Source organism: Falco punctatus, assembly GCF_963210335.1.
Source record: "Falco punctatus genome assembly, chromosome: 19".
Lineage (NCBI taxonomy): Eukaryota > Metazoa > Chordata > Aves > Falconiformes > Falconidae > Falco > Falco punctatus.
In genome coordinates this window covers 2,273,247-2,297,975 of record NC_137599.1, presented here as the reverse complement: position 1 = coordinate 2,297,975, position 24,729 = coordinate 2,273,247, and the positions used below count along the sequence as shown (strand labels likewise).

The 24,729-nt window shown below is 67.6% G+C and overlaps 1 protein-coding gene across 7 annotated transcripts; it reads left to right on the top strand.

Annotated features, from left to right (window-relative positions):
* Positions 1-92: 92 nt before the first annotated feature.
* Positions 93-18,512, top strand: CACNB1 (calcium voltage-gated channel auxiliary subunit beta 1). 7 transcript variants are annotated; one of them, XM_080369704.1, is made up of 16 exons: positions 93-1,127; positions 1,861-4,049; positions 5,864-5,939; positions 7,660-7,779; positions 8,770-8,892; positions 8,978-9,114; positions 9,204-9,277; positions 9,552-9,697; positions 11,348-11,362; positions 11,536-11,616; positions 11,701-11,759; positions 13,132-13,241; positions 14,067-14,218; positions 14,320-14,415; positions 14,956-15,141; positions 16,378-18,512. In XM_080369704.1, exons 2-16 carry the CDS (start codon positions 3,028-3,030, stop codon positions 16,825-16,827), a joined length of 2,847 nt encoding a protein of 948 aa, XP_080225830.1. In that variant the 5' UTR covers positions 93-1,127; positions 1,861-3,027; the 3' UTR covers positions 16,828-18,512. The 7 variants fall into 7 exon arrangements, 6 of the variants coding, with proteins under 6 accessions (XP_080225830.1, XP_080225829.1, XP_080225831.1 ...); XM_080369703.1 differs by adding an exon at positions 6,446-6,518 and having other exon boundaries at positions 93-4,049; positions 5,853-5,939; XM_080369705.1 differs by lacking the exon at positions 93-1,127 and having other exon boundaries at positions 3,928-4,049; positions 5,853-5,939.
* The last annotated feature ends 6,217 nt before the right edge of the window (positions 18,513-24,729 follow it).

Genomic DNA, 24,729 nt, shown 5'->3' with positions numbered 1-24,729 from the left:
CAGACGGGGCGCCGGGGCCCAGGCGGGACGTGGGGGAAGAGGAGCCTTTCCCTCCTCGCACCCCCCTCTCGCCGCCGGGTGGTACAGCCCGCGCCTGCGCGGTGGGCGGAGCCGGGCGGGCCCGGCGATTGCGCGGTGGCGCGGAGGAGGCCGTGGGCACACGTGGGTGAACTGGGAGGGGATTGGGATGCACTGGGGGGCACTGGGCCTGAGCTGTGCTGCGCTGGGGGTTACGGGCTTGCCCGGGGAGCGCGCTGGCAGGCTATGGGGAGATGCCCCCTCCCCTCCGGTGGGCCTGCGTGGAGCGGGCGGTACAGGCCTCAGGCCGGCACCAGGCCCCTCCAGCACCGGGGGCTGCGGGAGCGTGTTCCCAGGCCCTTCCCCCAGCACCGAGGGCTGCAGGAGCGTGTCCACAGTCCGGCCTCAGGGCCCCCCTGGCACTGGGGACTGCAGGAGCATGTCCCTAGCCAAGGCCCAGCGCCCCGCTGGCACTGGGGGCCGTGGGAGTGTGTCCCCAGGCCCCCTCCAGCACCAGGGGCTGCAGGAGTGTGTCCCCATCCCAGCTTCTGGCTCGTTGTTGGACCTGAGGAAACCTGGGTGCAGGTTGTCCCTCCTCACGCCCCCGGCCTGCCTGGGAAGCGGTGGGTTAGGAAGAGTTTAACGCCAGCTTTGTCACGTTGCTTTCATAGCAAGTAATGGGATCTGCCTTCCTCCAGCGCTGATCTGCAGTGGGTCCCTGTTTCCCAAGAAGTCACCCCAGAGGGTGGTGGGAATGTCCGAAGGCTGGTGCTGGAGAGTGGCCGGCTGGGATCTCCGATCCCGCTTTGTTTCAGCTGTGGATCAAGTTCCACCTCTTTTGCAGTGGTTGGGTTCTGGTGCTGCCGAGAAAAGGGGGGATCCCTATTTTCCTGTGGAATAACCTCTTGACAGAGGTGGCAGCAGGGCTGCAGCGAGGGCTGGTGTTAGCAGAGAACATTTTCCCTTCCCAGTATTTTGCCATCAAAGACACCAGCGAGGTCTGGGTATATCGGTGGTGCCGTTTTGCAGTTGGAAAACTGAGGCACGGACAGGCTGAGTGATGTTTCGTGGCCCTCCCGGACAGAAATACCTCCCCCGAAAACACCACGGTGAGGCTTGAAACAGGCCTGGTGGCAACTAGCATCCGTCGTGTCACAGAAACGACTCAGAAAAGTGCTGGAGCCTCTTCAGGAACAGATTGTTGGAGAGTTCCTGGAAGGAGGGAATGCTTGCAAAATGATAACGTATAGATTGTAACTGGCCTGAAAGCACAGGGTTTCCTCCGTGAGCCCATTCCTACTTCAAAGCAAGCCTGTCCAGCAAAAATCTTGCTTTGTAACTACCCTGATGTTAAATAGCGCCCAAAATCATCGTTTTGCAGCAACTCTTTTCCTTCCTTTCCACCACTGAAGGTTGCAAGTGGCTGGAGAGTGAAAGCCCTCAAAGGCGCCTCGTTAAACACCCGAGACAAGATGCTAACGGGCTCCTTTCGAATCTGGCGGCCATAGCACAGTCAACATATGGCGTGAGAAGAGGGAGCCGATGGCAACAGATTTTTGGTTCATTTTGAGAGAAAAACACAGATAAACACAGGCTTTTGCTGTTTAAAAACTGACTCATCATTTTCATAAAACAAACAGCAAAATCTGGAGGCTCTTGAGGTAGGAGAGTGGTTGGGCTTTAATTACCAGCCCAGGAGTGGCTCCGAGGTTTTGCTGCTGGAAATCGATGTCCTGTAAAGTTTTTGGGTAGTTGCGTGGGTTGGAGACGGGAGCATGTGTGTGAGACAGGGGGATGCGTGTACCTCCGTGGAAATTTCACTTTGTGCTCTGTGTTTTCCAGGGGTGCAGGGATGAAGAGACTGCTCTGGCCCCAAATTTGAGGCGAGGTTTCAGCCCAGGTAGGGATGGATACTGCTGCTTGTGCACAAGCCCCCCGAGATGGATCCAGGGAGATCTACCATCCCTCCCCTTCCCGCTCTGTTGCGTCCCGCACTGGATGGGCACATCCGTAGCTATGTGCCTGCCAAGCTTGCTTGTGCTCGGAGCAGCGGGCAGAGGGACGGTGGGTGCCCCGGTGAGCCCCTGCAAGGGGCCGTGCCGGCATGCCGTGCCCCTGGCAGCGCAGGCAGCAGCAGGGGGGGGGCTCAGAGAGCAACGTGGCTCTGGCAGTGGGAAGGGAGAGATGCCGTAATTGTGTTAACGCTCCCACGCAGCTGCCTGGGAATGGTGCACTCGCCCTCCGCCTCCGGGTAGGCTCCCTGCTGGCAGGGCCCCCGCTGCCTCTGCCCTGGCACCCGGCTCTGCTTCCCCAAAACGCCCTGCCCACCACCCTCTGCTCCCACCGCGGACCCTCCGGGGAATCGGCCACGTGGCCCAGGCCTGGGCAAGGCGGGCAAAGCAGGAGGTGGGCAAGCTTCGGTGTTGGGGGTCAATCCAATGCCGGCACCCGGAGCGTGGCAAGGCGCAAGGCACAGAGCTGGGCACGGTGGGGACTCTGGGCTTGTGTCCTGGGGTCGGTGGTGCCAGCCTGTGTGACCTTGGGCAGCTCATCCCCCTCCAAACCGCCCTTCCCCACCTGCCCCGCTGCCGCCAAGCATGTGCCGGTGCCGTCGTAGGCACCTTACGGCGCTGGTGATGGATGGGGGCTAATAATGGAAAATGTGGCGTCAGCTGTCCCGCTTCCCCGGGCACATTGTCCTGCAGCTGCGGGAGCTGGGGCTGGAGCAGGAAAAGACCCGCTGGCGTGGGGCGGGGGGTGGGGGGCCAAGGAATTTTTAACTTTCCAACAGCCGGTGGCGGCGGCCCCTGCGGTGCAGTTGACGTGAGATGAGTGCGGGAGGTCTCAGCCCGCTCCTGCCGGGGGAGGAGGCGATTGGCCCCGGCGCCGGTGGGCTCCCTGGGGAGGGGGCAAGGGCAGGCTGCCTCCTGCTTGCCACACGCTGCCTGCAGCCCTCGCCCACCCGCACGCGTGGTCTGCCCCTCGGACCACTGTTTGGAGGAGGCAGGGATGCTGCTGGGGTCCCTGCGGGGTGGCTGTGGCCGTGCTGGTGGCCAGTGGGTGCCAAGTGAAGCCCCTTCCCCACCACACGTGGGCTCCATCACCCCCAGTGCCGTGGGGTACCCGGGGTGCCCTTTCCCTGGATGCTTCATGTGGGGTGTGCAGAGGGCTCTGTGTCCAGGCATGGGTGCCCCTGGGGAGCAGAGGGGCTCAGGGGGGGACATGAGTCACCCTGAGGCCGTGGGGGTCCCGGCTGGGGAGGGGAAGGGGGGCAGAAGTTGGAGGTTTAGGGGCAGCCTTGTCCTGGGGGAGCCCTGGGCTCCCCAGACCGTGGCACATCCCGCTCCAGGCGCTGAATGGGACACGGCTGCACACCCCCATCCCCGAGCCAGAAAACAGCCTGGGGGGGGTCCCTGTGTCCCCCCATCTTTTTTTGGGGTGCCCCCCCCCCCCGCCAGCAAGCAAGTCTACTCCAGGCTAAAAGCTGGGAGGACAAGCCAGGGTGGGCAGCACCGTGCCCCCCCTGTTTTGGGAGGGGGGATCCTTATTATACACACCCCACACACCCCCCTTTTTTTCCCACCGGGGGAAGGAACTGCTTTGGGGGTACCCTGCCTGGAAAGGGGAGGAGGGGGGCGCATCCCCCATCCCTCCCGGGAGCGCAGTGGGAGCGGCCGAGGCGGAGGCGGCCACCCGCCACCCCTTGTCCCCCCCCCCCCTTGCCGCCGTCCCCACTCCTCCTTCCTCCTTCTCCTCCTCCTCCTCCTCTTCTCTCTCTCGCTGCACGCCGGGGCCGCCGTCACCGCGGGGGCCGGTACGGCGGAGGCCAGGCCTGGGCTCCATCGTCATCGTCATCATCATCATCTTCGTCTTGTCCCTCAGCGCGTGTGTGTGTGTGTGTGTGTCCCCCATCCCGAAACCCGCCGACCCCCGGGGCGAGCTCCATGGTGCGGGAAGGCGGCATGGCCCGTACCCCTTACAGCTCCACGCAGGACATCCAGATGGACGTCTTCGACAACGCCACCCTCCAGGTGACACCCCCGGGAATTTGGGGACGAGGAGGGGGGACTCTGCGTGGGTAGCATCGCGCGCAGCCCCAGGCTGCATGGTGGTGGTGGTGGGGGAGGGGGGTGAGCCCCTCCGCGTCCCAACCCCTACACCCGTACGGGGTGATTTCCACCCCCCAGCATGCAAAACGGGGTGCCCCCCACCCATAACCAAGGTACCCCGGGAGGGACCCCAAACGCAGGCACCCCCACCCCCCCCAACGCCAAGCATCCCATGGAAGGGGGTGTGCAGCCACCAGGTTTGGGGAATGTAGAGGGGGGGGGGTGTCTGTGTTGCTTGCTGTGTCACTGCTCCCCCCCCGCCCCGGGCTTTGCCCACCCACAGCACCCCAGGGTGGGTGGGTGGGTGCGGGGGGTGTTGCATGGCACCGGGAAACTTTCAGGAATTGGGAAAACTCGGCTGGGGTGCTGCCCCCCCACCCCAGCTTGTCCCCTTCAGCCTGGGGGTGGGGGGGAGAAGGGATGCGTCCCCGGCTGGTTCCAGTGGGGTGGGGGGCACCGCGGACCAGTGGAGCCCCTCACCCCCATGGTGTGGCTGGGTGCTGTCCCCCCTCCCCCGTGCACACCCCCACGGGGACAGACACCCCCTCCCCCTGTGGCAGCTTGGGGAGCATCGACCCCTTGGGGTGACAGTTTGGGGGGGGGACCAGGGGTGGAGGCACAGGCCCTGGCCGCATTCAGCCCCCCGGGTGGTAGCAGAGCTGGGTGTCTCCCCCACCTTGAGGGGGGGGGTCTCTGTGTGGCTACGGTGAACCCCGCACCGGCAGCGGGGCCACCATCCCCCCGTGGGGACCTGTGAAGCCCCAGCCGTGTCCATCCCCTGCTGGGAGCAGTGGATGGGGGATGGGGGGGGGGGCCTGGGGAGGGGGAGCTGGGGGCGAAGGACCTAAAAATATGCGGTGCTGCCGGGCAAGGGGACCACCCACCCCCCGGCTGGGTGGCAGCTGGGCCCAGCTGTCCCTCCGAGACACCAGGGAGGTGACAGCCCCGCTTGCCCCAGCATGTCCCAGCCTGTCTCCCCCCCCCAGGTGCCCCAGACCCATTGCCCCCCCACCCCCCCCCACCCCCCCAGGAGGTGCTGTGTGCAGGGGGGGCACTGGGGCATCCCTGTCTCCCCCAGTCCATCCCAGCAGAAGGCACTGGAGGAAGCGGGGGGGTCCCGCTGGGGTGCGGGGGGGGGGTCGGGGGGGTGCTGGCTGGCGGGGGGGTGCACACGTGGGGGTGCACCCCTTTACACGGAGCGTGCACGGGCAAGGGGACGGTGCTCGTGGGGGGGGGGGCATGTGTGCTCTGGCACTGGGGTGACACTGTGGGGTCGTGGGTGGGTGTGGGGTGCCCCCCGCCCCCCCCCCCCCCCCGCCATCCCCAGCGGCCACCTCGCTGGGGTGCTGCTGGTTGGGCTCTGGTTTGGCTGGGGCTAGGGGGGGGGGACAGGGAGTCTGGGGGCTGCAGCCGGGTTTCCCCCCAAATCCAATCAGCCCCACCGGCTCCATGGGGATCAAGGATCCAGCCCCCCCCCGATAAGGCGATGCTGGGTTCCTGGGGAGGGGGCTACGTGGCCCCCCCCAGCAGGGGGGCAACCCTATCCCCTTCCCTGCCTCAGTTTCCCTTCTCTCGCCCCCCAGGAGCTGGGTTTGCTTGCAGGGCAGGGGCGGAGGGTGCTGGAGCATCCCTGGCCGCTGGGGCTGGGGGGGCAGAGTTGCCCCCCGAGTCCTGGGGCTCCAGTGCTCCCCTCTTGCCCCCCCCCTCCCTCCCCCCTCTCCCTAGGGCAAGTACAGCAAGCGCAAGAGCCGCTTCAAGCGCTCAGACGGCAGCACCTCGTCCGACACCACCTCCAACAGCTTCGTCCGGCAGGTGACTGACGGGGGGTGGGGGGGGTGGGGGGGGCAGCTGTCCTGGGGGGTCCCAGGGGACCTGCCTGTCTCTGGGGGGCTTTTGTCCCCCCCCCCCCGGGGACCAAGGTGGGGGTCTGGGTTTGCAACCGAGCCTGGCCTGGGGAGAGTGGTGGCATTGCAAAGGCTGAGCCAGGCCTGGCTGTGCCCCCCGCCCCTGCCCTGGGGTGGGTGCTGAGGGGAGTGTGTGTGTGTCCCCCTCCCCATATTGGGAGTATTTGGGATTCTGTAGCCCCCAAAGGCTTCCCTGCCCCTCCTGGGGGGGGCCAGGCATGGGACGGAGCCCTGGCATCACCCAGCTGGCATCAGAGCCGCCCTCCCCAGCCCTCCCCACCAGCAGGGCTGCCGGCTTGGCAGCGGCCCCTGTGCCCCCCCCCCGGCCCCCACCCCCTGCTCGGCACCGGGCTAAATATACCCGGGGTGGCTGCGACCGTCCCAGGGCTGAAACCTGACCCACGGGTGCCCCAGCCCAGCGCCCGCCCGACGAGCCCCCAGCCCTGCCACCATGGAGATAGCCAGCAAAGACCACCCCGTCGCCCCGGTGAGCATCCCCCCCGCCCCCCCCAGCCCCACAGCCCCCCCGGCACCCGGGAAGTGCCCCCCTGGCACCCTCCCGTCCCGGCTTGCCTGGGTGCGGGGTCCCCCTTGGCTCCGTGGGGTTTGGAGTGGGTGGTCCCCGTGGGACCCGTGGGGTCTGTGGGGTGACTGGACCCTGGGTGACCCCTTCTCCGCCCCCCCCCCCCCAAAAGGCCCCTCCAGTCTCACCGTGGGGGCTGGGTGGCTCAGGAGGGGCCAGACCCCCAGCAGTGGCAGGAGATGGGGCAGCTGGTCTCTGCGCCGTGGTTTTTGGGGAGGGGGTCCCTGGGGGGGGCTGCTGTCCCATGGCTGGGGGTAGGGGTCTGTGCGAAGGAGAGCGGCCCCCACCTCCCCAGTGTTTGGAAAAGATGGGGCAAATTGGGGATGGGGGCTCCTCCAACCCTGGGGGGTCTGGTGGGGCTTAGGGGGTTGTAGGGGGGCTGGGGGGAGCCGAGCTCTGGGCAGCCGGGGCCTTCGCTCCCCCCGGCGGCACCCGCTGCCCTGGGGCTGGGGGATCCCGTGGGTCCCACCGCTGCCCCCCACCCCAGCTCCGGCCCCAGGGGCTGGGGGGTGAGCAGAGGGTCCCCGATCCCACCCCAGCTCCAGCCTTGTCCCGAGGTGACCCCGAGTCCCCCCGCAGCGCCCTTTCCCCTTGCCCATGGGACCCCTTTGGGGGGGACAGGGACAATGCCACCTCCGCCGGCCATCCCTGGGGTGGGGGGCAGCGGGGGGCAGCGGGCAGGCTGGGGGGGGGGGGTCCTGTTGCTTTCCCAGCTCTGCCGAGAGGCCCGGGGAGGCCGGCGGCAGCGGGACGGCAGCGGGCACCGGCTCGGTATCACGTTCCCTGCCGGAGCGGTGGGAACAGCTGCGCCAGCCCTCGGCCTGCCGTAACCCCGCCGGGATGCCACCGGGCAGGATTTGGCCCTGCCTGGGGAGGAGGCAGCTCCCAGCTTGCCCAGAGGCCACAATGATGGGCACAAAACCCCTAATGAGAGGGTCCCGGTAGGGGGAGAGGGCTGCGGGGTTGGTCTCGGGGCTGGGTTGCCCACTTTTAGGGGGGATGGGGGGGCGCTGGCACAGGCTGACCCCTCTCCCCCCTGTCCCAGGGCTCGGCGGAGTCCTACACCAGCCGCCCCTCGGACTCGGACGTGTCGCTGGAGGAGGACCGGGAGGCTCTGCGCAAGGAGGCTGAGCGCCAGGCCATGGCGCAGCTGGAGAAAGCCAAGGTGGGAGGGGGCTGGGCTGGAGCCCCCCCGCCTGTCCTCGCCTCCCTGGGTGCAGGCAGGTACACCTGCCACCCGCCTGGCCCCTCCGCACCCCCTGCCCTGGCAGGATGGGACCCGCTGCGGGAAGGGGCTGACCACAGGGACACCCACCCCCCACCGCTGTCCCTGCTCTCCATCCCCGTGGCTTCCCACGTTCTGAAGTGGTGGCTCCAGGACCACTGGGTGGCATCGGGAAGGCAGTGGGGTCTACTGGGTGGAACTGGGAGCCCGGACACCTGGGTTCTCACCTTGCCTGAGCACCCATCGTGCCTCTGAAGTGGTGGCCCCAGGACCACTGAGTGGCATCGGGAAGGCAGTGGGGTCTACTGGGTGGAACTGGGAACCTGGACACCCGGGTTCTCACCTTGCCTGAGCACCCATCGTGCCTCTGAAGTGGTGGCCCCAGGACCACTGAGTGGCATCGGGAAGGCAGTGGGGTCTACTGGGTGGAACTGGGAACCTGGACACCCAGGTTCTCACCTTGCCTGAGCACCCATTGTGCCTCTGAAGCGGTGGCCCCAGGACCACTGGGTGGCATTGGGAAGGCAGCAGGGTCTACTGGGTGGAACTGGGAGCCCGGACACCTGAGTTTGTACCTTGCCTGAGCACCCATCGTGCCTCTGAAGTGGTGGCCCCAGGACCACTGGGTGGCATCGGGAAGGCAGTGGGGTCTACTGGGTGGAACTGGGAACCTGGACACCCGGGTTCTCACCTTGCCTGAGCACCCATCACACCTCTGCTGTGGGCTGAGGGCAATTAGCTTAATGAACCCTTCGTTAGCTCCTGGGGCACCGTGGCCACAGTGTCCCCAGCGTGAGCGGCTGTGCCATGGTGCCTGTGGGAGCCAAGCCAGCCCACCAGCACCGGCACCTGCTGGCTCTTGCTGGAGGGGGGGTCTCTCTGGTTTGAGGGGGGGGTGGGGGAAGATGCTGAGCACTCTCCTGTTGGCAGACGAAGCCGGTGGCGTTTGCCGTGCGGACGAACGTCGGCTACAACCCATCGGCCAGCGACGACATGCCGGTGCAGGGCATGGCCATCTGCTTCGAGCCCAAAGATTTCCTGCACATCAAGGAGGTGGGGAAGGGGCTGGGGGGTGGCAGCCCCGGGGGTGGGGGTTTGGGGGTTTCAGGCATTCCCTGCCCTCTCCCATCCTTTGCAGAAATACAACAACGACTGGTGGATCGGGCGGCTGGTGAAGGAGGGCTGCGAGGTGGGCTTCATCCCCAGCCCCGTCAAGCTGGAGAACATGCGGCTGCTGCAGGAGCAGAAGATGAGGCAGAACCGCCTGAGCTCGAGGTGGGGCTCACCCCCGACCCCCCCCACCCCCCCCCAGCCCACTAATCCCCCCCTACCCCTGCCCACCTCTCTGTGCTTCTCCCATCCAGCAAATCGGCGGATAACTCCAGCTCCAGCCTGGGTGATGTGACGGGGACCCGCCGGCCCACCCCCCCGGCCAGCGGTAAGAGTGTCCGGGGTCCCCGCAGCCCCTGGCCTGAGCGGGGCCGGTCTGGCTTGGGGTCTCCCTCCCCTCTGTGCTGGGTAACCCCCCCTCATCCGCAGCTCTGGCCCCTCCGGGTGCAGGCCCCCTCCCCTTGGGGACCCCCTCCTTCTCCCTCCCCACCCCTCCCGCTCCTCCCAGCCCCACCGTTTCCATTTTTCCCTTCTTCCATCGCCATTATCACTCTTCTTTTCTCCCCCCTCCTCCCTGGCTCCGGCTGCCCCTCCGTCCCCAGGTGCCCTGGACATGCCTAGCTTTGCCTTTGACCCTGATGAGTTAGAGGAGGAGGCGGCAATGGAGACCCACCACTCCCCTAAGAGTAGTGTGAGCAGTGTCACCACCCCCCCCGCCCACACCAAGCGCATCCCCTTCTTTAGGAAGGTAATGGCACCCGCCGCCCCCCGCGCTCGCCTGCTGCACCCTGCCTGCCCTAACACTGCCTGGGAGGGCTGGTGGGGGCACCCACGGGGGGCCGGGGGCCACGTGCAGCCCGAGCACCCTGCCTGCGCCCCCACAGCGTGTCCCTGTGCCGCAGCATGGGCATGAGCGTCTGCGGGGGACGGGACGGCCACGGTGTCCCCTGTGCACCGGGGAGGGGGGGGGGGGGGGGGCGGGGCAGGCTGTGGCTGTGTACCCCTCATGGGCCATGGGATGGATCAGTCCGTGGCTGTGTCCCCCCATGTTCCATGGGATGGATCAGTCCGTGGCTGCCTCCCCCCATGTTCCGTGGAATGGATCAGTCCGTGGCTGTGTCCCCCCCTGTTCCATGGAATGGATCAGTCTGTGGCTGCCTCCCTCCATGGTCCATGGAATGGATCAGTCCGTGGCTGTGCCCCCCCATGTTCCATGGGATGGATCAGTCCGTGGCTGCCTCCCCCCATGTTCCGTGGAATGGATCAGTCCGTGGCTGTGTCTCCCCCCGTTCCATGGAATGGATCAGTCCGTGGCTGCCTCCCTCCATGGTACATGGAATGGATCAGTCTGTGGCTGTGCCCCCCCATGTTCCATGGGATGGATCAGTCCGTGGCTGCCTCCCCCCATGTTCCGTGGAATGGATCAGTCCGTGGCTGTTTCCCCCCCCTGTTCCATGGGATGGATCAGTCCATGGCTGCCTCCCCCCCCCCCCCGTGTTCCATGGGATGGATCAGTCCGTGGCTGTGTCCCCCCCAATGTTCCATGGGATGGATCAGTCCGTGGCTGCATCCCCCCATGTTCCATGGGATGGATCAGTCCGTGGCTGTGTCCCCCCCCTTTTCCATGGGATGGATCAGTCCGTGGCTGCCTCCCCCCCGTGTTCCATGGGATGGATCAGTCCGTGGCTGCGTCCCCCCATGTTCCATGGGATGGATCAGTCCGTGGCTGCCTCCCCCCATGTTCCATGGAATGGATCAGTCCGTGGCTGTGTCCCCCCATGTTCCATGGGATGGATCAGTCCATGGCTGCCTCCCCCCATGGTCCATGGGATGGATCAGTCCGTGGCTGCCTCCCCCCGTGGCCCACGCGATGGGTCAGCCCGTGCCCCGCACCCAGTTGCCTGGGGTCCCCCAGTGTGCGCATGGTGTGTGCCAGCACGGCCGGTGTCTGCCTCCCCCGCGAATGGGAATGGACTGGTCCTTCCCCCTAAACCGGGCAGAAGCTGAGGGGGTTTGGGTGCAACCACAGCCAAAGCTGGGGGGGGGGGAGGGGGTGGGGGGATGCAGCTGCAAAGGCTTGTGGGGACGAGCAGGACTTGGGGGGGGGGGGGAAACTCCCCCACCCCCCTCTCCAGCCCCCCCCGATCTGCCGCTTGCACCCCAAATCTAACCAAGAGCAGGGCGATGCTTCATGTGAAGCATCCTCATGGAGCAGCCCCCGGGGGGGGCCACACACAGCCCTGGAGCAGCCCCCCCGGGGGCCACGCGCACCCCCGGCCCCCCCAGCCCAGCTCGGTGCCCCCGCGCCCCCCGCCCGCCGATAACACGCATGCCTTGTTTGTCTTCTCTTGCCCCCCCCCCACCCCGGCCCCACGCGGCCTCTCGGGACGTAGTGAAGCAGAAGCAGAAATCGGTGAGTAGCGGCAGGACCCCCCCCCGGGAGGGCCCGTGGGGAGGGGGTGGGGTGCCCCTTGCTTGCAGCCCCCCCCCCCCCCTTCCATCCCCAGAGCTGCCCCATGGGGGAAGCTGAGCATCCCGCACCGCCCCCCGCCCCCAGCCCCCCTAACGCCAGGCTTCGCCCCCCAGGCCGAGCACGTGCCCCCGTACGATGTGGTCCCCTCCATGCGGCCCATCATCCTGGTGGGGCCATCGCTGAAGGGCTACGAGGTGAGGAGTTGGGGGGACATGGCGGGGGGAGGGGCAGGTCTGGGGGGGGACGACCTCAGCCCCACGCTTTCTCCCCCTCCCCAGGTCACGGACATGATGCAGAAAGCCCTCTTCGACTTCTTAAAGCATCGCTTTGATGGCAGGTGAGACAGGCGGCTGCGTGGCCGGGGGGCCCTAACCCCATGGGGGGGGCCCTAACCCCGGGGGGGGATCCCTGGCCCCATAGAGGGACCCTTAACCCCATGAGGGGGGACACCCTTAATCTCATAGAGGGACCATTAACACCGTGGAGGACCTCTAACCCCATAGAGGGACCCTAAACCCCATGGGGGACCCCTAACCCAACAGGGAGACCCCTAACCCCATAGAGGGACCCTAAACCCCATGGGGGGCTCCTAGCCCCATAGGGGGACCCCTGATCCTGTGGGGGACCCCTAACCCAACAGGGAGATTCCTAACCCCATAAAGGGACCCTAAACCCCATGGAGGACCCCTGACCCCACAGAGGGACCCTAAACCCCATGGGGGACTCCTAGCCCCATAGGGGGACCCCTAATCCTGTGGCGGACCCCTAACCCAACAGGGAGATTCCTAACCCCATAGAGGGACCCTTAACCCCATGGAGGACCCCTGACCCCACAGGGGGACCCCTAACCCAACAGGGAGATTCCTAACCCCATAGAGGGACCCTTAACCCCATGGAGGACCCCTAACCCCATAGAGGGACCCCTAACCCCATAGAGGGACCCTAAACCCCATGGAGGACCCCTAACCCCATAGAGGGACCCTAAACCCCATGGAGGACCCCTGACCCCACAGAGGGACCCCTAACCCCATAGAGGGACCCTAAACCCCATAGAGGGACCCCTGACCCCATAGAGGGACCCCTAACCCCATAGAGGGACCCTAAACCCCATGGAGGACCCCTAACCCCATAGAGGGACCCTAAACCCCATGGAGGACCCCTGACCCCATAGAGGGACCCCTAACCCCATAGAGGGACCCTAAACCCCATGGAGGACCCCTGACCCCACAGAGGGACCCCTAACCCCATAGAGGGACCCTAAACCCCATAGAGGGACCCCTGACCCCATAGAGGGACCCCTAACCCCATAGAGGGACCCTAAACCCCATGGAGGACCCCTAACCCCATAGAGGGACCCTAAACCCCATGGAGGACCCCTGACCCCATAGAGGGACCCCTAACCCCATAGAGGGACCCTAAACCCCATGGAGGACCCCTAACCCCATAGAGGGACCCTAAACCCCATGGAGGACCCCTGACCCCACAGAGGGACCCCTAACCCTGTGGGCTCAGCCCTGCCCCGTGGTTCGCACTGTTGGGGGGCTCTCCCGTGGGGAGCAGGAGTCCTGTGGCTCCAGCTCCAGGCAGCCCTGTGCATGTGTGGAAGGAGGGTCCCATCCTGCCCCCCAGGGGGTGGGGGTGTACATGGGGAGGGGGGCTTGCACCCACCGTTGCTCCCCCCACCGCCTCGTGCCCTCTCCATCTTGCAGGATCTCCATCACGCGGGTGACGGCCGACATCTCCCTGGCCAAACGCTCCGTCCTGAACAACCCCAGCAAGCACACCATCATCGAGCGCTCCAGCACGCGCTCCAGCCTGGGTAAGGCAGCGCCCCATGCTGAGCCCCCCGCCCGGGCAGCGGGACCCCCCCCTCCCTCCCCCTCCCCCCAAGCCTCCATCTGTATCATCAGCCTGGCAGCCTCCCAGCGCCCAGCCCGTCCGTCCCGGGGTGCTCGTCCTGCCAGTGCCAGGGCACGGTTGATGGGGGTGGGGGGTGGGGGTGACTAACAACACGGGGGGGACCCCCAGAGCCGTGTGCTCCCCCCAGCTGGTTTAACTCAGCCTCTCCCCCCTCCTCCTCTTTTCTCTTCTCTGTTGCGTTTTTCTTTCCTTTTTCTCCTTTCCTTTGGGTTTCCTCCCCTCCGCGCCGCTTCCTCCCTCCCCTGCTCCTGATACAGATGTCTTGGGTATGTAGCTTGGACCCAGCGGGACCCCTGGCAGCCCCCTGCCCGGGGGGGGGGGGGGGGGGGCAGTGGGGGATGTGTCCCCTTGGATCCCCGTCCTCCCTGCCTGGCCGTGACCAGGCTCTGGGATGCAGTGGGGTCTGGCCACAGTCTGAGGGTTGAGGACCCCCCTGGTCACACAGCCCCATCTGCCCCCCCACCCCCCCCAAGTGTTTGTGGTCCAGGGGGCTTTGCCCCTTCCTCACCCAGCCGGTGCTGGTGCTGGGACCCCACTGCCACCTCCCTCCTGCAATGAAGCCCCCCACCCCTGGGGCTGGGGTGGCACGGCCAGGTCCCAGTACGAGACACCTCCTGGACCTGTCTCCATCCCCGTGTCACATCTCCCGGCAGTTGTCCCCCACGTGCTTGCCCATCCCCCCTGCACTGTCCCCCTGACCCTCGCTCTCCCCCTGCCCTGGCAGCCGAGGTCCAGAGCGAGACCGAGCGCATCTTCGAGCTGGCCCGGACGCTGCAGCTGGTGGCCTTGGATGCTGACACCATCAACCACCCGGCCCAGCTGGCCAAGACATCCCTGGCCCCCATCATTGTCTACATCAAAATCACCTCCCCCAAGGTGGGTGCGGGCCCCAGGGTGGGCGGGGGGCTGGGCAGCGGGGGGGGGGGGGCGGGGGCTGGGTCCCAGTAGCCACCCTGGGCTGCCCTGTCCTGCCCCAGGTGCTGCAGCGGCTGGTGAAGTCCCGGGGCAAGTCTCAGGCCAAGCACCTCAACGTGCAGATGGTGGCCTCCGACAAGCTGGCGCAGTGCCCGCCTGTGAGTATGCCCCGCCCTGACCCCGCCCTGCCACGCCCTGACCCCGCCCTGCCATGCCCTGAGCCCACCCCAGCACCTGCCCAGCCTCTGCCACTGCTCTGCCCTGGTCCACAGGCTCCACCCTGACCCATTGGTCCCATCATGTTCTACAGGTCCCACCATGGTCTATGGTTTCCCACCATGGTCTATAGGTTCCCACCATGGTCTATAGGTTCCCACCATGGTCTATAGGTTCCCACCATGGTCTATAGGTCCCACCATGGTCTATAGGTTCCCACCATGGTCTATAGGTTCCCACCATGGTCTATAGGTCCCACCATGGTCTACAAGTCTCACCATGGTCTATAGGTTCCCACCATGGTCTATAGGTCCCACCATGGTCTACAGGTCCCACCATGGTCTGTGGTTTCCCACCATGGTCTACAAGTCTCACCATGGTCTATAGCTTCCCATCATGGTCTATAGGTCCCACCATGGTCTATAGGTTCCACCATGGGTCCAGAGGCCCCGCCCTGCCCCATGACCTCCTCCCACCCCCAGGAGATGTTCGACATCGTGCTGGATGAGAACCAGCTGGAGGAGGCCTGTGAGCACCTGGCCGAGTACCTGGAGGCCTACTGGAAGGCAACGCACCCCCCCAGCAGCAACCCCCCCAACCCGCTGCTGAACCGCACCATGGCCACCGTCGCCCTGGCCGCCAGCCCCGCGCCCGTCTCCAACCTCCAGGTACAGGTGCTCACCTCCCTGCGCAGGAACCTGGGCCTCTGGGGGCGCGGGGGCACCGAGACCACCCCCAGCCCCCCCACACCCCTCGAGGAGCACGCGCTGTGAGGCAGCAGTGGGGACGCGCACACCCACCCCCCACCCTCAGGGACCTCCCCCGGGAGCGGGGTCCCCCCAGGGGTCCTGTAGCCCCCCCGCCAGGCGTGGGACCCTCCCCGGGATTGCCTCCCCTGGGGACCTGCTCCCCGCTCCCCCCCCCAAGGTTTGGGGCCACCCCTGGGAGCGGGTCCCCCAGGGGAACTGCAGCCCCCAGGTTTTGGGCTACCCCTGGGTTCGGGGCCCCCCAGGTTTTGGGGACACCCCTGGGATCAGGGTCCCCCAGTTTTGGGGCCACCCCTGGGAGCGGGGCCATCCTGGGGAGCTGCAGCCCCCCTGGATGGGACTGTCCCTGGAATCGCCCCCCCCCCCCCCCCCCCCCGGGGACCTGCTCCCCTCCCAGGATTGCGGCCGCCCCCAAGATCGGCCCCTGGGACCTGCTCCCTGCCAGGGACTGGTGTCATCCGAGGGCTGGGGTCTCTCTGGGGACCTGTGCCCCCTCCCAGGCCTGGAACTCCTCTGGGGATCGCCCCCCCCCCCCAGGATCTGCCCCCTGGGAGTGGGGGTCCCCTCTGTGCCTCCCTGGGGGCTGCCGGGGTGCCGGGACCCCCACTCCCACGCAGCTCTGGGGGAGCCACAGCGGAGGTGGGGGCTTACGGGGTGTCCTGCTGTGGGCGAGGGCTGGCTGGGGAGGGGGTGCAGAGCCCTGTCCCCCTGTGGGGGTCCCCACCGCCCGCCCCCCAGGGCAGGAGGCAGAGGAGGGACGCGTGTCCTGTGTGGTCTGTCGCTAATTCTTCCAGCGAGCGGGACGCTGCTGGCGTGCAGCCCCCACCCCACAGCCCTTCCTGCGCCGCTCTCCCCCCCTTCTCGCCCCCCGTTACCCCCTCCCTGTCCCCCGTTACCCCCTCCCAGCCCTGTCCCTGCCTCGGCAGCCCCCCCCCTCCCCCGCCGGTGCTGTTTGGTGGTGGGCTGAGACCTGCTGCCGTCGTGCCCTGAGCGAGCGGCGCAGTACGGGCAGGCCAGGCTGGGCAGGAGCGCATGTGTGTCCCCCCCAGCAGCCCCCCAGCTAACCCACCCCCCCACTAACCCCCCCGGCCCTCCGTCTGGCCCTCCTTGCACGGTGTGGTTGCTTCTCCTAACCAGGGTCCCTACGTAGTGCCCGGGGAGCCGCCGCGCGAGGGGGAGCACGGCCGCCTCCGGCAGGGCCCGGGCGAGGTGGGGGGCCACGGGCAGAGCCGCCCCCTCCCGCCGCCCGCCCGCCCGGCCCCCCGCAGCCTGTCCCGCCAGGACACCTTCGACTCGGAGACCCCAGGCAGCCGGGATTCGGCCGGCACGGAGCCCGGGGATTCCTGCTGCATGGACATCGAGACAGACCCCGGTGAGGAGGAGCCGCCGGGGCCCCCCGGGGCTGGACCCCGTGGCCCCCCCGGCCACCAGCACCCCGGTGCGTGGGATGGGGCTGAGCCCGGGCGTGAGGGCGGGGGGCTGCGGGGCCGAGCCAAGGGCCAGGACCACCGCTACTGCCCCGACGCGCCGGAGACCCTCGAGCAGAGCGACGTGGAGGGCTGGGGACACGATGTTTACATTCGCTAGGGTGAGGGGGGGCAGGCAGGGGAGGGACACCCCCCCCCAAGTTCCAACTTAGGGGTGGGGGACAGCCCCACTGGTTGCCTTTGTGCCCCCCCCCCCGAGCTTGGCCAGCTGTGAAGTGGGGACACCCTGTTTTGCCCTGGGGGCTCCCCCTGCCCTGCTCTTTGGTGAGGGGGGGGGTCTCCCCCCTCTGCCGCAGCCCCCCAGCATCTTACGGTGCCTGGGGTCCTCCCTGCATGGCAGGGAAAGCAAGTGACCAAAGGGGACCCCGGGGGCTCTGCCCGCGGCCGGCGTGTCCCTGCCCCCCCGGCACAGTGTGGGGGGGCCACGTTCCCCACCCAGCCCTTGCCTGCTGGCTGCCCGCCCCCCCGGGTGCCCCCGCTTCTCCATGGTGCTGTTTGCCCCCCCCCCCCCCCCCCCAGCTGCAGGGGGACCCCTGAGCTGGTCATGGCATTGGGGGGGGGGGGGGGTGTCCCTGCCAGCTGCCCCCCACCCTTCCAGCCAGTGCCTGCAGCCTGGCACTGCACCCCTGCAGGGCTGCGACCCACAGCCCCCCCTGCCCCCCCGGTAGCTGGGGGGGGGGCGGCTGCATGCGTGTGCGGTGTGTGCAAGGCTTTGGGTGCTCCGGTGGTGGAAGGGTCACCGCTGCCCCAAGCCGTGCCCCCCCCTCGGGGTACTACCTGCCCGGGGCGGGGGGGGGGGGGGGGTGCATTTTGCATGTGTTTGCCTTGGAAGGGCTCTGCCTGAATTTGGGGGGGGGAAATCTGAGCCAGTTTGGGGGGGTCTAACACGTGCTAACAGCTGCCCAGCCCTGGCCTGCCGCAGCAGCACCTAGAGGGTCCCTCTGCCCTGGGGGGGGGCCCGTGCCGCCTCCCCTGGCCCTGGGGGCACTGGGGTGCACCAGGCAGTGCCAGGCCCCTGCCCCTCCATCCCCCCCCCCCTCCCTGCCGTGCCACCCCCGCCCCCACCGTGCCTGTCTGCTCTTGCCCCGTCTGGTCCGGCTGTGTCCGTCCGTGTGTCCGTGAGCCTGTCTGTCCGCCCCCCCCCCCCCAGCACCCCTGGAGCACCGCCTTCTGCGCCCACCCTGGGGCATCCCTCGGCCCCCCCACCTCTGCAGTGGGGGGGGGGTCGGGGGGGGGTGGGTCACCACACCAGGGTGGGGACACCCCACATCCAGCCCTCACCGTGGGGCTGGGCTTGCCCTACTTCTGGGGCAGCCCCTTGTGTCCCCCCACCCCCCACCCCACCCCCACACACACCCACCCCCCCTCCCCGGGGCAATGCTGGGGGTCCCGGGGGTCACTGCCTTACCCAGACCACCAGCCTTGCCAGCCCAGGTCGGGGGGGCGCCCAGCTCTGCTGCTGCCAAGCCACCTCCGCCCATCGTGTGCCTCAGTTTCCCCTTTTTTTTTGGAGGGGGGGGACTCGGTGTCACTGCCTGCCAAGTGCTTTGAGACCCGCCTGCCCCGGCGTTTGCCCCTGTGGTGACCAGGGTCCAGGGTCCGGGCAGTGGGCCCCCCCCCCCAGGCCCTCCCCCGGGCAGAGGGGACGCCCCTTATTTATGTCACTCCACAAATTTTATTTAAAAACCCGACAAAGTGTATTTTATTTATTTATTCTCGTTGGTGTGTGGGGGGACTCGCCCCGCTCGCTTGGTTCTTTGTAATAAACATTTCGGTGAGACCTGCCCCATGGCTGTGCCTGGGGGGGGGGGGGGGCTGGGGGGGGGGGCACAAGGGGGTCCGGAGCCGGAGCTGAGACCGGGCACAACTCAGCTCTGCAGTGACTCCCTACGTCTCTCCCTGGGGTGGCCCTTCAGTGGGTGCCTGGGGAGGGGGCGCGGGACGGGACAGGGAGCAGGGACCTGCCCGGCTCCTGGGAAGGGGGGAACCCCCGCAGCAGGGGTTGGGGGGGGGGGGGGGTCCTGCCGCCCCGATGCCAGGGTGATGGTCGCCGGCAGCGGCCGGGCTCTGTGGGCACTCGGCCGGTTTTTCGGCGCTGGGCCAGCTCCTGCCACCCTGTTTTTAGGGAATAAATCCGTCTGCGGTGGCTCAGGGCTGCCGGCACCTCCACTCGCTCTTCTCCGGCCGGTACTCGAACGCCTTCCTGCGGAGGGGACACGGGGACATTGGTGGCACCTTGGTCCCTGCCCCAGTCCATCCTTCCCCTGCGCCAGGGTGGGACCCCCTCCCCCTGCCCGCCTCGGGGGACCCCGGCACCCCCGTACTCACTCTCGCCCGGGCCCGGTGGGCCGGCAGACCAGCCCGGCTTGGCAGGGGCAGACCTGGTTGATGCTGAAGGCCAGACCCCCGGGGGGCACGTGGCAGCTCTGGGCCAGCGCCAGCCGCCGCTGGCACACCGCCTCGCCGTGCCGCCGTGCGCAGCACCCGCCCGCGCCGCAGTCCTCGTCCCGCTGGCACCGAGCTCCTGGCGGGGCACAACGAAAGGTCAGGGGATGGGGGGGGAACCCCTTGTCCCCAGGCTGGGGGGGGGGGGGGGGGGGAAGGACAAGGATGGAGCTGCAAGGGCTGGGAATGCCCCCGGTGCCTGTCGGCTCAGCACCCAGCCCCGCCGGCACCGCGTCCGTCCCCCAGCTCCCAGGGTTGTTCCCGGTGTCTCCCCACAGTCCCGATGCCGTCCCGGATTCCCGCTCACCCTCCTGCCCGTCGGGCACGGGCTGCTGGCACTTCCCGAACATGCAGAGCAGGCCGTGGGCGCAGTGGGTGTCGCGGCGGCAGTACTGCCCCACCGGGCGCGCGGGCAGGCACAGCCCAAAGTGCTCATCGCAGAAGTACCCGTGGGTGCAGGGGGTGGCCGGGCTGCATGCTGTCACCTGTGCGGGGGAACACGGCGTGTCAGGGCACCATCCCCCACCCCATTCTCATCCCTAATCCCATCCCTGACCCCAATTCCCATCCCAGCCCCCACCCCATCCCTGACCCCATCCCTAATTGCATCCCCAATCCCATCCCCATCCCTAATGGCATCCCTGACCCCATCCCCATCCCTGACCCCATCGCCCATCCCAGCCCCAGCCCCAACCCCATCCCCAACGGCATCCCCGACCCCATCCCCATCCCTAATGGCATCCCTGACCCCATCCCCATCCCTGACCCCATCCCCATCCCTGATCCCATCCCCATCCCTGATCCCATCGCCCATCCCAGCCCCATCACCAATCCCACCTCTGACCCCATCCCCATCCCTGACCCCATCCCCATCCCATCCCATCCCTGACCCCACCCCCAACTCCAGGACAGGCAGAAAACAGCAGCACGAAGCAAAGGCCGTTGCCGTGGGCACGTTTGGGGGGCAGCCGGGAGTTCCGCAGCGCTCGGGGGAATGGGGTGACCCCTCCCCGCGCACACAGCACCCCACCTCCCACCAGCTGCTCCCGGGTTTTGGTTTTTTTTTGTTTGTTTGTTTGTTTTTTTGGGTTTTTTTTTTTCTCGGGAAAAGAGAACGCGGGGGCGGCGGGGGGGGGGAGCACGCGGCGCGGCTGCGGGAGCCCGTAAAAGTCCTGCTCCAGGTGAGGCTCGAACTCACAACCTCGGCATGGCTCCGCGTACTGCCCTATAAGTACCGCGCGCTGACCGATTGCGCCACTGGAGCGCCCGGCGCCGCCCGCCGCGGCCGCGCTCCCTCCCGCCGGGGCCGCCCCGCTCCCGCCCCGGCCACAGACCGACTGCAAACGCGGCTCCCGCACCAGCCGCGACACCGACTCCTGCCCCTGCGCCCGCACCAGCTCCAACCCCAGCTCCCGCTCCCGTACCCACCGCTGCGCCCACACCAGCTCCAACCCCAGCTCCTGCTCCCGTACCCACCGCTGCGCCCACACCAGCTCCAACCCAGCTCCTGCTCCTGCTCCCACACCAGTTCCTGCTCCTGTACCCACCACTGCTCCCTCCCTGCTCCCACACCAGCTCCTGGTCCTGCTCCCACACCAGTTCCTGCTCCTGTACCCACCACTGCTCCCTCCCTGCTCCAACCCCAGCTCCTGTTCCTGCTCCCACACCAGCTCCTGCTCCTGTACCCACCACTGCTCCCTCCCTGCTCCAACCCCAGCTCCTGTTCCTGCTCCCACACCAGCTCCTGCTCCTGTACCCACCACTTCTCCCTCCCTGCTCCCACACCAGCTCCTGATCCTGCTCCCGGTCCTGCTCCTGTACCCACCGCTGCTCCCACACCAGCTCCAACCCCAGCTCCTGCTCGCTCCTGTACCCACTGCTGCTCCTGCTTCTGCTGCAACCCCAATTCCTGCTCCCACCCCTGCTCCCACCCCAGCTCCCGCTCCTATACCCACCGCTGCTCCTGCTTGCAACTCCAGCTCCTCCCCCCCCCGCCCTGCAACCCCAGCTCCCGCCCTGGCTGTAACCTCCCCTCCCACCCCTGCTGCAACTGCACCCCCTCCTCCTCTCCCCCAGGGATACCCCCGGAGTGTGGGGGGGGGGGGGAGCACCCACCACTCACCTCCTCCAGGTTGTCCCCAGGGCCAGCGCTTCTGCCCAGCGCGGCTTCCTCGGGCAGGTGCTGGGGCAAGGAGTACATCCAGGCCCAGAGGTGGCCCGAGGCGGCGGGCAGGAGCGAGGCGAGGAGGCAGAGGATGGCTGGAGACATCATCGTGCTGCCGGCAGGTGATGCTGGGGTGCTTGGGCCAGGGGCGCTGGGTATATGTAGCCCCCTGCTTATCTTGGCCCCTGCTGCTAAAACTGTTTGCCCACCTAATGGGGAAGGAGGAGGCAATCAGGGTTTAAGGGATTAACATAATTGCCAGCCTTCCCCTGGCTGGGTGCTACAGCCCCAAAGTAAACGGCCCCCTCCAAGCAGTCTGGCTCCAGCGCCTGGGCGGCTCCAGCGCAGCCCCTGGGCAGCCTGGGGTGCCCTGAGTCCCCACCACCCCCTTTGGTCCCCCCATGGCTTGGGATGGTGGTGGGTACCAGCACCTGGGGTGTCCTGGGTCCCTGCCACCCCCTTTGGTCCCCCCATGGCTTGGGATGGCAGTGGGTGCCAGCATCCAGGATGTCCTGGGTCCCCCCATGGCTTGGGATGGTGGTGGGTACCAGCACCTGGGGTGTTCTGTGTCCCCACCAGCCCCTCGGGTCCCCTCCCCCAGGATGGCCGTGGGTGCCAGCACCCGGGGTGTCCTGTGTCCCCCCCAGCCCCTCAGGTGTCCCCCCTCAGGATGGCGGTGGGTGCCAGCACCCAGGGTGTCCTTTGTCCCCACCAGCCCCTCAGGTGTCCCCCCCCCAGGATGGCGGTGGGTGCCAGCACCCAGGATGTCCTGTGTCCCCACCAGCCCCTCAGGTGTCCCCCCTCAGGATGGCGGTGGGTGCCAGCACCCTTCCAGCCACCGAACGGCTCCATGCAACTGTGGCTTCAGTTCCCAGCTTTGTTCCTCCCCCCCCCCCCCCCCCCCCGTGCTGGTGGGACACAGAGGGCAGCAGGGCCAAGGGGGAGGCGGAAGGGGGGAGCGGGGGGCAAACGCTGGTACCCCCAGGAAGGACGGCGGTGGGCACACAGATGGCATCCCACCTGTGTTTTGTCACACACACACCCCCGCCACCCCCTGCGTACACACGGCTCCGGGGGTGACGGGCTTTGCACCTTCCCTAACAACTTTGCAAACGAGGTGTTTGCGGTCCCGGCCCTTATCTGGCACCGGTGGCTGGGCAAACCCGCCGGTGGCCCCCCCCTGAGCGGATCCCCCAGACAATGCCACTGCCGTGTCCCCAAACAGGCGGGGGGTCTTAGCCAGGGCCACCTCATGCTCCCCCCCAACCTCTCCAATACACTTTGCAGCGGGAAGAGCCACCCCAGGGCTGGATCCCAGTTGCCAGACTGTGGTACGGGGGCTGTGACAACGCTCCGGGTGGGTTTTGTCCCCAGGGGTAGCCGGGGTAGGACCTGGGGGCTCGCTGGGACTGGGGGGCACCAGGGTCTCCCCTCCTTCAGGCTCCAGAGACGCATCCTGCTGCGGGGAGGGACATCACCCACCCCTGGGGTTTGGTTTCCCCATGGTGCTGCTGCCCTGGGCGATTCCCCTGCCTTTGTGCCTCAGTTTCCCCATCTGTAGGAAGGCAGGCCGGGGGGCTGCAGGGGGGGGGGCGTGGGGAAGCGGGGCAGCTCAGCGAGGGGATGCTCCAGGCTGGTCGCTGGAAAACCAACGTGGCTGCTTGTACCGTGGTCATAGAATCGTTTTGGTTGGAAAAGACCTTGGAGATCATCAAGTCCATCACCAAACCGCGGCGCTCCGCTCCGCATCCAAGCGGCTTTTAAACCCCTCCAGGGCTGGTGGCTCCACCAGCTCCCTGGGCAGCCGGTGCCAGGGCTTGAGCATCCTTCCCACGCGGAAATTTTTCCTAATATCCAATATAACCCTCCCGTGGTGCAATTTGAGGCCCGTTTCCTCTTGGCCTGCCACTTGTGACCCGGGGTCCCCCCAGCCCCCTTGTCCCCGTGCCGCAGGCGGGTGCTGAGGATGCCGGATGCGGCCCCGCGTGTTTGCGCAGCGGCTCAGGCAGCAAATATTGACCTTGCTCCTGGGGCGCAGCCACGGCTGCTCCCCCCATCCGTCCCCCGCTGGGCGCTCGCCCCAACTCTGCCGTCTCCGGCTAATCCCCCCCAGCCCCACAGAGGCCCCGCACAGCACCTCTGCTCCCCCCAAACCCTTGGGGGTCCTCCGGCAGCTCGGGGGGGGGGTGGGAGGGGGCGTGCACCCCCGGAGCCCTGCGGTGGGATGCGCAGCCTGGGCCTGCGTTGCAGGAAACTCGGGGTCCAGCTCCATCCCCCTCTCTGCAGATGGGGTGTCAGGGCTGATGGTGCCACAGCTCCCCCCGCCCCCCCCCCCCCCAATTGCTGAGGCTGGGGGCATCAGGGCTGATGGTGCCACAGCTCCCCCCACCCCCCCTCCCCAATTCCTGAGGCTGGGGGTGTCAGGGCTGATGGTGCCACAGCTCCCCCCGCCCCCCCTCCCCAATTGCTGAGGCTGGGGGTGTCAGGGCTGATGGTGCCACAGCTCCCCCCGCCCCCCCTCCCCAATTGCTGAGGCTGGGGGTGTCAGGGCTGATGGTGCCACAGCTCCCCCCGCCCCCCCTCCCCAATTGCTGAGGCTGGGGGTGTCAGGGCTGATGGTGCCACAGCTCCCCCCGCCCCCCCTCCCCAATTGCTGAGGCTGGGGGTGTCAGGGCTGATGGTGCCACAGCTCCCCCCGCCCCCCCTCCCCAATTGCTGAGGCTGGGGGTGTCAGGGCTGATGGTGCCACAGCTCCCCCCGCCCCCCCTCCCCAATTGCTGAGGCTGGGGGTGTCAGGGCTGATGGTGCCACAGCTCCCCCCGCCCCCCCCAATTGCTGAGGCTGGGGGTGTCAGGGCTGATGGTGCCACAGCTCCCCCCGCCCCCCCTCCCTCCAATTGCTGAGGCTGGGGGTGAGTGCGGGGGCCAGATCCTGCTCTGCCCCACACCCTCCCGGGGGGGGGGGGGGGCGCCATGTGTGCTGTGCGAGATGGGGGGGGGGTGTGTGCGCGTATGAGAGTGCGTGTGCACTGCGGCGGGTGAGCGTGGAAACACACGCGTGTGCAAGAGCCCGGCGTGTGACGCTGCGGGTATGACAGCCAGGCAGCATGGCTCCCGCACCGGGGGTATAGCTCAGTGGTAGAGCATTTGACTGCAGATCAAGAGGTCCCCGGTTCAAATCCGGGTGCCCCCTTTATTGCTTTCTTTTGGGGGTTTCCCTCGGGGTGCCTCCTTCAGTTATTTTTTTTAGGGGGGGGGGGGGAGGGGTTTCCCTCTTTTTTTCCACCCCTTTAATTTCCTCCCCGGTCCCCACAGCTCTTCTCCTGCTCCCCTCAGCATCGGGTGCCCCTGCCAGAGACAGCGCTTCCTCTTGCTGAACAGACCCCACTCTCTG